Raw genomic sequence first — 14,037 nt, forward strand, 5'->3', positions numbered from 1 at the left:
CCAGAAATCAGGATTTTAAAAAGATTCCCAGGTGATTCTAATGTGCAGCCAAGGTTGAGAACCACTGACTTAGAGCTTAGTTTTCCCGTGAAATATGGGAATCTAGCAACATAGCAACATTATGGTTTAACACCTCCCCGCCTCCAGTCTTTTAATCATCACTGTTGAAATGTCTGTGTGTGTGTGTGTATGTGTGTGTAAAATAAACCCCACAATAGAGTATTATAATAATATTTTACTTTAAAAACTCAAGAAACAATGTTTCTGGTTTTTATATTTGCCCCCAAACTCACTATTTCTACACTTGTTTTTTCTTTTTTTATTATATATTTTTTGTACACCCAGTGGCCAGACATTATATAACTTAATATGAGATCATCCCCCAAAATCCCACACCCATCCAACACCACACCTAGTTATTACAATATTGTTGACTATATTCCCTATGCTGTACTTTACATCCCATGACTATTCTATAACAATCAATTTGTACTTCTTAATCCCTTCACCTTTCTCACTCATCCCTCCAACCCCCTCTCATCTAGCAACCGTCAAAATATTCCCTGTATCTATGAGTCTATTTCTGTTCTTGTTCATTTTGTTTGTAGATGCAATTGTTGATAGGAATGTATTTATTGCCATTTTATTGTTCATATTTTTATCTTCTTCTTCTTAAAGAATACCCTTTAACATTTCACATAATACTGGTTTGGTGGTGATGAACTCTTTTAACTTTTTGTTGTCTAGGAAGCTCTTTATCTGACCATCAATTCTAAATGATAGCTTTGCTGGTTACAGTAATCTTGCTTGTAGGTCTTTGCTTTTCATCACTTTGAATATTTATTACTACTCCCTTTTGGCCTGCAAAGTTTCTGTTGAGAAAGCAGCTGACAGTCTTATGGGCACTCCCTTGTAGGTAACTAACTGCTTTTCTCTTGCTGCTTTTAAGATTCTCTCTTTGTCTTTAACCTTTGCCATTTTAATTATGCTGTGTCTTGGTGTGAGCTTCTTTGGGTTCATGTTGTTTGGAACTCTCTGCTTCCTGGACTTGTATGTCTGTTTCCTTCACCAAGTTAGGTAAGTTTTCTGTCATTATTTTTTCAAATAACTTTTCAATTTCTTGCTCTCTCTTCTGTTTCCAGCACCCCCATGATGCAAATGCTGGTACCCTTGAAGTTGTCCCAGAGGCTTCTTACACTATCCTCATTTTTTTTTAAATTCTTTTTCTTTTTGCTGTTATGATTGGGTGTTTTTTGCTTTCTTATATTCCAAATCACTAATTTGATTCTCAGCTTCATCTAATCTACTGTTGATTCCCTGTAAATTATTCTTTATTTCATTTAGTGTAGCCTTCATTTCTAACTGGTTCTTTTTTATGCTTTTGAGGTCCTCACTAAGTTCCTTGAGCATCCTTGTAACCAGTGTTTTGAATTCTGCATCAAGTAGATTACTTATCTCCATTTTGTTCAGTTCTTTTTTTTTGGAGTTTTGTTCTGTTGGTTCATTAGGGACATGTTTCATTTGGGACATGTTTCTTTGTCTCCACATTTTGGCTGCCTCACTGTGCTTATGTCTATGTATTAGGGGAGTTTTGTTCTGTTGATTCATTAGGGACATGTTTCATTTGGGACATGTTTGTTTGTCTCCACATTTTGGCTGCCTCACTGTGCTTATGTCTATGTATTAGGTAGAGCTGCTACATCTGCCAGGCATGGTAGTGTGTCCTAATGTAGTAGGTGTCCTATAGGGTCTAGTGGCACAGCCTCCCTGATTATTCCAGCTAGGCACTCAAGGTGCACCCCCATGTGGATTGTATGCCCTCCTGTTATAGTTGAGACTTGATTGCTGTTGGCATGTCAATGGGAGGGAATTACCCCCAGGTACAAGGACTGACTGTGGCCACTGGCCATCAACCTCCAACCACCTTAGAGGATCAGTTGTGTAGGGATCTACTGCACAGAGCAGGACTTACTTCAGCAAGGATCTGGTGCCCACTGAGTCTGCCCTTGAGTGTGTTGCTTATGGAGGTCATTGGGTTGTACTGCTTTGACATGGTCTGAAGCTGTCCACTGGGTGTACTGGCTCCGGGGCCTCCTGGGAGTTGTAGGCCAAGGTCAGCCACCACCTGTCTTCTGTCCAGGGCCACCAGACATAAACTACAAAGTGATCTGCAGGTGGCTGCTTCTTGTGCTAGGCTTAGAGGTGCCCAGATGAGGCCAAGCTATGAACCAAGGCTGGGTGCTATTACTGCTGGGCCTGGGCCACTTAGCTAGAAGTAAGGGGCTCACTGAGGCCAAATGCTGCTCCTTTGAGAGATTTTAGGAAAATCTGAAGCATGAGCCAAAACGTAAAGGGCTCACTGAGGCCAAATGCTGCTCCTTTGATTTTAGGAAAATCTGAAGCATGAGCCAAGACATGCCATTCATATGGTAAAGCCACTGGAAACAGCTTGGGTGGGCCTGAATGTTGGGTGGGAATCACCAGGGTGAGGCAAACAGTGTGTGTCACGTTGATGGAGTCTCAGAGATGGAGCCTGTCTGCCAGCTCTGTGGGGGAAGGGCTCAGAAAAAGAACAATGGCCTTTGCCAGCACTTCTGTCTAGGAGAAAGCTGCCCCTCCAGCTCTCGCCCTGATACCAAACAATTCAGTTTCTCCTGGTATCTTTCAATCTTCTGTCCCCATGCTGGACTCATATGGAGTGAGTTTGTGTAAGTCTGTGTGCAGGCCCTTTAAGAGGAACTGCCTGGGACTCCAGCAGCTTCAGCCTCCCCAACCTCTACTCCTGCTGGTTTTTACAGCCAGAAGTTATGGGGACTTCTCTTCCTGGGACTGGAACCCTGGGCTGGGGTGCCTGGTGTGGTGCTGGGACCCCTCACTCCTCAGTGGAGACCTCCACAGCCAAGATATCCCTCCTGATTTTTATCCACCACACATGGGTATGGGACCAGCTCCTTCACTCCTCTGCTCCTCCTACCTGTCTTTTTATGGCTTCTTCTTTAATTTTATAATTGTAGGACTTCAATTCAGCTCCATTTCAGGCAGTTCTGAATTATGGTTGTTCTGTAGTTTAGTTGTAATCTTGATGTGGATTTGGGAGGAGGTGAGCACCATGTTTACCTACGCTGCCATCTTGGCCAGAAGACTTGTGTGGGTTTTTTTGTAGAATTGAGTTACCATCTTGCAGTTCAGGTCTGCTAATGGCACATTCTCTCAGTTCTTGTTTATCAGAAAATGTTCTTATTTCACTTTTGTTTTTGAAAGACAGTTTCATTGGATATAGAATTCTGAGTAGAGAGTTTATTTTTCCTTCAGAAGTCATTTTGTCATATTCTATCCTTAATGTTTCTGATCAGAAGCCAACCATAAGTTGTAGCTTTGTTCCTCTATATGTAATGTATTGTTTCTCTCAGATATTTTTAATAGTGCCTTTTTAAGTGTTTGTATTTTTCCCATTTGAATATGATGTGCCTAGATAGGCTTTTTTAATATTCATCTTGCTTAGAGGTTGTGAGCTTTCTGAACTGTTTTTTACAAAATTTGGGAAGTTTTTAATCAAATGATGACATTGTCTGCTAATTCAAACCTCTATTTTATTTTCATTTTCTGTCTTTTTCTTTAATGCAACAGATGTTTATTTTTCTTTCACATAAAATAAGAATTGGTATGGAAGCTATTCTCTGACTTTTCTCTTAGTGAATTTCACTCTTGGTTAAATGTCACACTTTCCTGCTTGTTTGCATGTCTAACAATTTGTTATTATGTTCTAGTCATGTTGGGTGCCACTTTCGAATCTGAGTGTTATTTTCCTTAAAGGGTTTGAGCTTTTCTTTTGGCAGGCAGTTAACTTATTGGTGGGTCAGCTTGATCCTGTGGAAACTCAATTTTAAGCTTTGTTGGGGAGACTCTAAAGAAGCCTTTCTCTAGAACTGAGCAGCTCAAATCATAAAGCGTCCCAGTTCTGGGGTCTCCAGTGAATTCCTGGTTACATGCAAGGTCTTTTCATCATTTCTGATAGTATATGAACATCTTCTAGCACTGTCTGACCTACACGATCTCCATTTAGCGTAGAATCCCCAGTAACTGTTCTCTGCCAAGCCTTGCAGAGTCTTGCCTAAATATGTACAGCTTCATATTCAAAGACTCAAGAGGACTCAGCAATGCCAGCAGCCCCACACCCCAGTCTCTGTCTGTTCTACCAGCAGGAAGGATGCTGTAATTGAGATCACTTTCCCATGTCATGGTTTGGAAAGTGCCTGTAGGTAGGAAGCCAGTTGTTTTAAAGCTCACCTTGAGCACCTCCCTTTTCTCAAGGATCACATCCCTGTACTGTTCATTAGCCAGTTGTCCAAAACAATTGTTTTTTTGTATGTCCAGTGAGAAAGCTGTTTGTAGCAGAAGGGCAGGGCTGACCTCATTCCTCTGTCTTGGCTGGGATCAGAAACGTGAGCTATTTCTTTTTAGTTCACAGATAATTCCAACATGTTGCTCCTTAGACCCTAGTAGCTTTGAGATAGAGAGGTTAAAAGTACAGAGAGCTATATTGATAGCGTGATATCAGGAAGGAGATAGAAAAACTATACAAAGCAGTCATAAAAACAGAAAGTTTTAAAATATAGAAGCAAACATACCCGTCTTAATAATACCTGAGAGCAATACTATATTGTCACCATGTTATGATTTATGTGATGATGACCTTTGTCATTAAGAAAATCTTAAATGTGCTTGGGAAAATAAACATGTAGGTGAGTCATTTTAGAAATTTTAGAATTTTATTAGTCAAAGACAGGATCATGAGATTTTTTTTTAATTCAGGAAAATTTACTACATGTGAATGTTTGTGAAGTGGTGTGGGTCAGCTAGAAAATTTACTTCTGCAAAGTAGTTACAACTTTCATTGAAGATATTAGAGAAAGGGAAAGTTGTTATAAAAAGGCTTAATGATGAAAATGATAAAGAGTACATGCCATACCTGCAGGAGAGAGAAAGAGAGAGAGAGAGAGAGAGAGAGAGAGAGAGAGAGAGAGAGAACAAATGTGTATTCATTTATGTGGGAATATTTTCTAAATCACTCAATATACTGAAGATTTTTTGCTAATATTAAATGCCAACAGCAAACACTCCAGCTCATTTCCAAGGATTATCTAGGAAACGCTTTATTGTCTGGACTCGAAATTTGTCATAAGCCTTGAATCATAATACCTCCCACCCTGAGTACTTCCTTGACGTGCCCTACCTTCTGCTTTGATGCAGCTTCTCCACAGTAAGTACATCAATGAAGCACACATGGCAACCATCAGCGCGCCTGCTGAGGAGGTGCCTGATGCTGTCCTCCTCCGAGGCAGGATGAGACACACTCCCTCATGCTCCTTTCAGTCAGTCAATGGCTGTTCCCATCAGATAGAATGAATTTGATACGCGTATAATAGCAATTCTTCACAAGAATGTTTTTTTCTCCATGTGTTACCTATCTCCATTTCCTTTAGTGATTATCAGAACTTCCATATTATTAAACATGGTTTACATCATTTCTTTATTTTTTAGGAAAACTTGGATCTTTTCTCAGCAGACCCCACCTCCGATATCTGGAAGACTTACGTTGACTACATTGATGATATGTTGCTGGATGGATTCTTTCTTGCCATTGAGTGCTCCCTCAAGTACCTCCTGGAAAACACTGGTATTTCCTGGCTTATGGATGTGGGTTGTTACTGGAATGATAACAGGAATAGCACCTGTGGAGTTACTGTGAAGTGCAATTGAGTGCTTGTGACCTTTCCCAAAAAGACTGGGAACATTTTGTGAATTACACACAATAAAATAGCAAAGTATTGAGCTTTTAAATTGTTCAAAAAGAAGAGACTTTGCTCTATCTAAAACTCAGATGATAAACCAGGCTCCAAGATAGTGAAATGCAAAAGGGAGAACATACAAGCTAATTCCATCGAAATCAAGGTTCAGCAGAGGAGTGACTAAGTTGGAATGCCCGGAAGCACCATTAGTAAAGGCAGTTCGGCAGGACTCCACTCGTGGCAATGGGAGGGGACATGCTGTGCCTTCAAGCATTGTGTACTCTGGCGCTGTAGCTTTTTTGAAACTCAGGGAGGTTGTAGTAGCTGGGTTGAGTGGAAGATTTTCTCTGTGAAAAGGAATCAGACAAGAAGCCGGGGATGAAGCAGCTTTCAGAAGGAAAAGGAATGTTAAGAAGGTAATGGGCATTCTTCGAAGCTGTTAAAAAATAGCTAAGGGCTTCGAATTTATGGCAGGTACTCTGGGTTAAGGTACACAGAATCAAGTATATATATTATAGTAAGAACTAACTGTGGTCAGTAAGTGATGGGATGGAGAGGGCAGAACAGGTCAGGGATGAAGCTGAATTAAACCTTTTACATCTGGTAGATTCTGAGGAGGGTCATATTGAAGAACTTGTCAAAATGGAAAGGCAGAGGTGAATAGTTGAGTCAGAAGATGAAGGTGAGATGAGACTTCAAGATGTCAAGTCCAACCCAAGGAGTGAAATCAAATGCAGAGTTAAAATAGGCAGGCCAAGATCAGTGTCCAGATCCCCCGCCCATGCAGAAGGCCACATGCAGACCTCTCGGCTGAGATAGAGGAGCAAGGCCCGGTGCTGGGTGTAGTTTAACCGGGCACCCACCCCCACCCCCTCGCCTGTGGTCTTTGTTGGTGGTGAGACTGAGGTCAAAGGTGTTTGCTTGCAGGGTGCAGAGGTGCCCCAAATCAGTGAAATGCTGTGGCAGGAAATGGGTGGCAGATCACCTTCTAGAGCCTGGGGCGAGTAGCCAGTGAGGCATGGTGATAGACACTGAAACTGGAGCTCTGGTTCCAAGGGACCAGGGCCGATAGTGCTCACCTTAGTGTACTGACCTCTGGTCTCTCATCCTTCTCGAAGGTTTGGGAAGATGCCTCCATCACACTCAAGTGCAGGAGGTACTCGGGAGATGGCCCCGAAATGTAGTGACTCACCTTTGACCACTAGCTCTCCTGCTGAACCATCTGAGGTGTCAGTTGTCCTCCTGTGAGGAGAGAGTGGGGACAGGGGATGGAGAGAGGAGATGGTAGTGTTTCCCAAGGTTTTCTCTATGGAAATGGGGGGAAAGGTTTACACATTTTCTTCATGATGTAACCTGGAGGAGCTAGATCTAGCAGCTGCCTGAGCTGAGGCGCTACCGATAAAATTTAAGAGGCTCTGGTGAAGGTGAAGGAGCTAAAGAGTGGCCTCTGAAGAAGAAAATCACTGGGACCCTTTGCAGTATCCCAGCTGGACAGCTTGGTTTCTCTGGGCCACTTCTACCTTCTCTTGTTTGACAAGCAAATGCCTTTCCCACGCCTTGGTCTGGCCTCCCAGTCACTTCACAGAATGTAAACCCTGCCTCGGTTACATTCCACCCACTCTACCCAGAAATGTTCTTCCCTGCTTGTCTCTCAAAGGGATTTACTCATACCAAGGGTGTGGCACTGCCAAAGCCATCTGGTTTATATGGCCATTATGTTGGCATTGCATCTATTAGAGGGATTCGGTTCTCATGACAGCATGTGGGGCAAAAATCTCATCTGCTCAAAATATTCTTGAAAGTCTTTTAAAGCCTTTAAACTACAAGGTGTGTTTCCCCACCCCCCCCCCACCCCCAATGTATACACACTTTAACAGCTGGTAGCTCAATTTTGAAAAAGAAACGTGTTTTAATAAACACTGCCTTTATAATTATTCAACGTGTGTATATACATTTGGGGGGGAACACTCTATATATGCAACCTGGCCTACTAAATTACAGGTATCTAATGCATGTAGGGATGCAGAATATATCATGACTACATGCACAAAGCATAATCTCAAAGGCTTAAAAAAACTTTTCTATGATATTAGCATAATTACTATGATATTGGTAAACTTGCATTCCCTTACATTAAATATGCATTTTATGGGATCCTCCTAAGTCCAATAATGCAAATTTATCATTCCTGAAGTTTTGAGGGCAAGACCCTAGTTTCACATATCTTTGAGGACCCCATACCTTTTTAGTTAGTGAGAATGGCTAAGCTATGATAAGAAAACTCCATCCTAAGTATTGGTCCAAAGTGAGTACCCCAGGTTGGTGGGCAAGTTCCATCCCTCCTGCGGTTCCATCACTCACTGCTGTGTCAGCTGGCTCACCGCCACACCCAGGCTCTAGCCGGTGGGAGGAGCAGAGGAGGCTCCCTGCTGTCTCGAAGGCCCTGGCCCAGAAGTAGACACCTACCACTTCTTCCCACATTCCACTGGTGACAAACCGCGTTGCCACCCCTAACTGTGAGCTGGGAAATGCCACATGCAGTTACACCTCCATTTCTGGGAAAGAAGGAGATAATAAATTTCACTGAGTTGTCTTTGCTGCCCACAGTATCTACCACATAACAGTCTCCTAAATATTTCTACAATCAAAAAGAGATATGCATATAAGTGGTTATTGATCAAAGTTTAAGCTTTTATCTTGTATTTGGAACATCTTACTCATGTTATACTTTGACTTAAATTGAGCAAGGCAAGTTGTCTAGCAAGTACTCAGGGATTTTTAAATTACTTATACTGTTTTAAAAAATGTATCACTCTAGGACTACAGAATTAAGATAAGTTCTGTTTTTATAGACAGAAAGCCGAGCAGGCAGAATTGTAACGACTCTGCTTTTCGTGCCTGTACAAGCCTGGACAAGCATACCCCGCTCCCCTAGCCCTAGGGGCTGCCAATGGTATTGTCTGGTTTGCGCCAAGAAGAAATGAGACGCTTCCAAAAAATGGCTTTGCAAAATCAACCTCTGCTCACCCAGGGGCTCTCTTGCCTCCCCGGAGGCGTCTGCGAATGTGGCAGGGGACTGGCTTGCATTGCTCAGTCTCTGGGATGTGCTGTCTGAGGACAAGGAGAGAAATGTTTGGCCAAGTCCAGAACAGCAGCACAGAATCAGCCTGTTCAAAATGCCACCGGCCCCCCTGCTGGCCCACAGTTAGACTGTCACCTCCCCTTCCTGTGTGTCAGCAAATTTTACATTTCCATCTTCTGTACCCCAACAGCTCATCTAAAAGAAAGAAGCGCTCATTTTTAAAATGGTTTTGCCCATTGTTGTCCTTGTTTTTCAGAATGTAAGGCAGGACTCAACCCGATATTTGAAGCACAGCTGTGCTTGGCAGTCCCCGAACTGGTTTTCTCCCCATCCCTGGAGTCTGGAGTGAAGGGTGGCTTCTATGACATGGTTGAGGGGCTTGTCACCAGCATTTTTAGAATATCATCTTTGGTGCCACGGCTTTCCCCACAGAACAGCTCTCCCCACTATCAGGTACGGGATCTGCACCCACCCTGCCTTCCAGCCAGCTCCGGGGCCTCCTGCAAGCGCTGGTGTGACGCCTGCTGTGGTCTCTCCCCAGGCTGACATGGAGGGCCTGGCCGACTTGGCGAGGATGCGGAACGTGCTCATGGAGAGAGCGCAGAGCATGATGGCCCTGTGCTGCAGCTACCGAGACACCTTCAGCCAGTATTCCTACCTGTACGTGGAGGACCGGAGGGAGATCCTGGGTCAGTTTCTGCTGTATGGGCACGTCCCCACACCCGAGGAGATCGAGGCCCACGAAGAAGACGGCATCCCAGAGAACCCGCCCCTCCTGCATCAGTTCCAAGCCCAGATCGACTCCTACGAGCAGCTCTATGGAGAGGTGTGCAGGCTGGAGCCCGTCAAGGTGTTTGACAGCTGGATGAAGGTCGACGTGCGGCCCTTCAAAGCATCTCTGCTGAACATAATTAAGAGGTGGAGCCTCATGTTCAAGCAGCATCTTGTTGACTATGTCACTAACAGGTAACATGGTTGTCACAGCTCTCCTCCAGCACCCTGGCTGTGGGGAGCACCATGCTTTCAGTTGTCTTCATTTTTCTGCCTTGAGGTCATTGGTTATGTGGATTAAAACAGCTGGTTGGAGGTTCCAGGCTTTTGATGATCGCTTTAGTCCTGCCCTTTCTTTTGTTTACCAGACGTGACCTCTTTTTGTTGTTTTCCATTTGGTGCCGAGGGTGTGAGAGGCGCTCAGTAAGGAGTGGATAATGCTCAATACAAGCCTAGCAGATCCAACCTCCTGTCACCACTCTGACTGCGAAGACTCGTTAAGCCTGAGGGGCAGAGGGGTCTAATGGGCCTCATATTTTATTTCTACCACTTACCCCTTGGTTCAGATCATCCATGCATTGTGGAAGTCATGAAATCACCACACTCCTGATGCCTTTGTCTGCCACTCTAGCCTTGCCACAGGTTGGCTCTGAAATTCTGTCTGTCCCGCCATGGACCTAGGCCTAGTACCAGACTCTCTACATCAGAGCATCACCCTCTAGATAAACAAGCAAGTTGGATAGCATTCTGATGGTCACTTCACTATAGCCTTGTCCCCACAGAGTTTTAATTCCCACCCTTTCCCACAGAATCCTGTGGGTGCCACAGTCCCCCAATTCAGCCATCAGTCTTTGGTGCCAGCAGATGCTATAGGGCAGCTGACCTGACAGGCTGCCTCTTTATTATATTACCTCTTTATTATATTCTTTTATAATAAGACTAGAGGCCCGGTGCATGAAATTCGTGCACTGGTGTGGCAGGGTGTCCCTCAGCCCAGCCTGCACCCTCTCCAATCTGTGACCCCTTGGGGGATGTCTGACTGCCCGTTTAGGCCCAATCCCACCAGGCAGTCAGACATTTCTCTCACAATCCAAGACTGCTGGCTCCCAACCACTCACCTGCCTACCTGCCTGATTGCCCCTAACTGCTTCTGCCTGCCAGCCTGATTGCCTCCTAACCACTCCCCTGCCAGCCTGATCAATGCCTAACTGCTCCCCTACCAGCCCGATCGTCCCCAGCTGCCCTCCCCTGCCAGCTCAGTCACCCCCAACTGCCCTCCCCTGGTGGCCATCTTATGGCGGCCATCTGTGACAACATGGGCGTGACCACATGGGGGTGGCCATCTTGTGCAAGGATGAGGCAGTCAATTTACGTATTACCTCTTTATTATATAGGATAGTAATCTAATGAATGAACAGGCTCCCTGAGTTCTGGGAGCAGCTCTAACAGATTAATTGAACCCAAGGAGGAGGTTGTTGAAACCTCTGTCTGTAGCTGGTCAGTCAATGACAACCGGAGTTATACCTGGTGTCTGAAGGGGATGGGGCAGCCTTTGAGGACTAGCCCTTAACCTGTGGAATCTGATGCTTTCTCCAGGTAGACAGTTTCAGAATTGATATGAATAATAGGACAAATAGCTGGTGTTGGAGAATTGCTTGGTGGTGTGGGAAACCTGCCCCACACACACACACACACACACTCACACACACACACATTGGAATTGGTACTAAAATTCTAGTAGCTGCCATAAAAAAAAAAAATAACACACACTGGGTGGCCTAAACAACAGGAATTTATTTCTCACAGTTTTAGAGGCTAGGAAATCCATGATCAGTATGGCAGCTGATGTGATTCCTAGTGCAAGGTAGCTTTCTGGATTGCAGACAGCTGCCTTCTCATTGTATTCTCATATGGCCTTCCCTCAGCAGAGAGAGAGAGAGAGAGAGAGAGAGAGAGAGAGAGAGATCTTTTTTTTATAAGGCCACTACTTTTTTATGAGGGCCCCACCCACCTTCTTGACCTCATCCTACCCTAATTACCTCCCAAAAGGCCCACCTCCAAATATCATCACATTGGAGGTTAAGGCTTCAACATATGAATTTGTGGGGACACATTCAGTTCATAACATCATCTAAACTCTCATTTCCATTCAGCTCTTTATGTCCTAATCTGCCTCAACCCCTGCCCTTGCCCTTGCAAAGCCTTCCCCCATGCCCTTCCTCTAGACTTCAGGTCTTTCATCAGCAAATGTTCACTGTTTACTTCATTTTCTCTTATCTTCTCTTTGCACTAATTGAAACCCATCCCTTTCTAGGGGACACTGCTTCCCTTGTATCCCTTCCAAGCAGGGGCTGATTTTTCTCCTGTACCCCTCTTAGCACTGGGCCTGGAGGTAGATGAGATAGTCTTGCTCTTCAGTATTTATTCCAGGCCATTTCACTGTCTCTTCTTTCAGAATCCTCAGCTCCCCTGGAGCAAATGCTACCATACAGTACCACTGCCACTTGTCTGTGCACAGTCATTCTTCCCCATCCCTGCAGAGCTGATCCCCTGGCTCACCCTTTCGCTGATTATCATCCTCAGTGACCCAACAGCCTCATAGTCTCCATTACACTTTCCTCTTATTTTGTGGATCTCTCTCTCTCCAATGCCCTTTCCCTCCACTATACCGTTGTGAACTAATTCCATCTTGCACTCGTGATGGGGCAGAAGGAAAGAGGTGGAAGTAATTGTTCTCCCCTCAAAATCTCAGGTTTAAGTATTCCGTTCTCTACCATCACTTGGCATCTTTCCAACTCACTTCCTTGGCAACCCTGCCAGGAAAAGTTCTCCAGACCCATCAGGATTCCAACCCATTGGCCCTATGCTTTCTCAGTGTTTGCCACCCTTGCTCACTTTTCCCACCCCCGCCTTGTAAAACCTTGACTCTAATCTCAGTGCCCCCCACCTGCACCTGAACAACTCATCCTAATGAAGGAAAACAAACCATTCTTCTGCCAAATCTCATGTATAAACATAACATCCAGCACATCCTGCACATTTCCATGGATGCTTCAATTCTCTGACCCCCTTTTCCTCTGTCTCCTCTAACCTCAACTATCCTTTCTGCCCTTATAACACTGCCTTTCGTTCACTGAGAAATTAGAAGCAATTATAGGAGAACTATCTCCCTTTTGCATCTAAAAATCTACCATCTTACTTGCATTTTTAGCCATACATTCAACTCCCTTAGCTGTTTCGGTGGATAAATTATCCCTGCTTTTCTAAGCCCAGCCTGTTTTCTCTCATTACTCAAGGTCTTAACCTCCTTAAATATTCCCTATCAATATTCAACAGCATGCAGCTGTATTGTCATAGCTGCCATCTTTTTAAAAAAGAAAGAAAGAACATGGCCCCATGAGTCCTTCCGGCCACACCACCATTTTTTGTGTGGCCTCCGTCACAGAAAAACTCAAAGATCTCTCTATATTTGATTCTTTTGCTTCTTCATCCATTGTCTCTCTACAAACAGTTTTATTATGAAATATAGCACTCATATAATTTAGAGAAGAATATTACAACAAATACTTGTATTTGCCTTATCCAGCTAAGAAACAGAACATTGGCTATATTTTAAAATTCCCTTAAACACTTCTCTCTGATCTAATCCCTCTCCCCCTCCCTGCCAGATGTTACCCCTATACTAAATGTGATATGACCCTTCTCATGCTTTTCTTCATGGCTTTATATATAATATCACATACATATATACATGTGTATACATACACATATATACATATATGCACATAGTATATACTAGTATACATATATAGATTTGCATTTTAAAACATTTTGAAAATGAAACAGTATTTCATATTTATATTTTCCTGTGTCCTATCTTTTTCATTCAGCATTACATTTAAGATCCACTCATGTTTGGAGTAAAGCAATGAATTCATTTTCACTGCTATAATATTCCATCATATGAATATATCACAACTTATATATCCAGTCTATGGTTGGTGATCATGTGAGTTGTTTCAGCTGATTTTGCTAATATCGGCCATGTTGCTATGAGAACTCTTAATATGTGCATCATGGTGTACATGGGCAAACATTCCAATGCTTAAGAGAGGAATTGCCGAGTCAAAGAGAATGCATATGATGCTAACTCTCTCCAAGGTAGAGCAGCCAGTTATAACAATTCCTGTAGCCCCACATTCTCAACACCTCGTGGTATGGACAGACTGTTTAATGCTGGCCATTTTTTTAGTGGCATCTTATTGTGGTAAATATTTTGCATTATTCTGATCATGACTGGAGTGGCTCATCTTTTTATGTTTTTAGTGAGTTATTATATTTCTCCTTTTTTGCCTCTTCATAGCTCTTGCCCATTTTTTATTGGACTTTATTTTC

General features: G+C 43.6%; 1 protein-coding gene across 1 annotated transcript in view; it reads left to right on the forward strand.

Moving 5' to 3' along the window:
* DNAH9 (dynein, axonemal, heavy chain 9) overlaps positions 1-14,037 on the forward strand; it is a 362,890-nt gene that overhangs the window by 43,989 nt on the left and 304,864 nt on the right. The window contains exons 14-16 of the mRNA XM_005875413.2: positions 5,542-5,677; positions 9,128-9,324; positions 9,413-9,837. Of these exons, the coding sequence (XP_005875475.1) occupies positions 5,542-5,677; positions 9,128-9,324; positions 9,413-9,837 (758 nt within the window). The remainder of the gene's footprint in view (positions 1-5,541; positions 5,678-9,127; positions 9,325-9,412; positions 9,838-14,037) is intronic.

This window comes from Myotis brandtii, unplaced genomic scaffold (genome assembly GCF_000412655.1).
Source record: "Myotis brandtii unplaced genomic scaffold, ASM41265v1 scaffold461, whole genome shotgun sequence".
Classification (NCBI taxonomy): domain Eukaryota; kingdom Metazoa; phylum Chordata; class Mammalia; order Chiroptera; family Vespertilionidae; genus Myotis; species Myotis brandtii.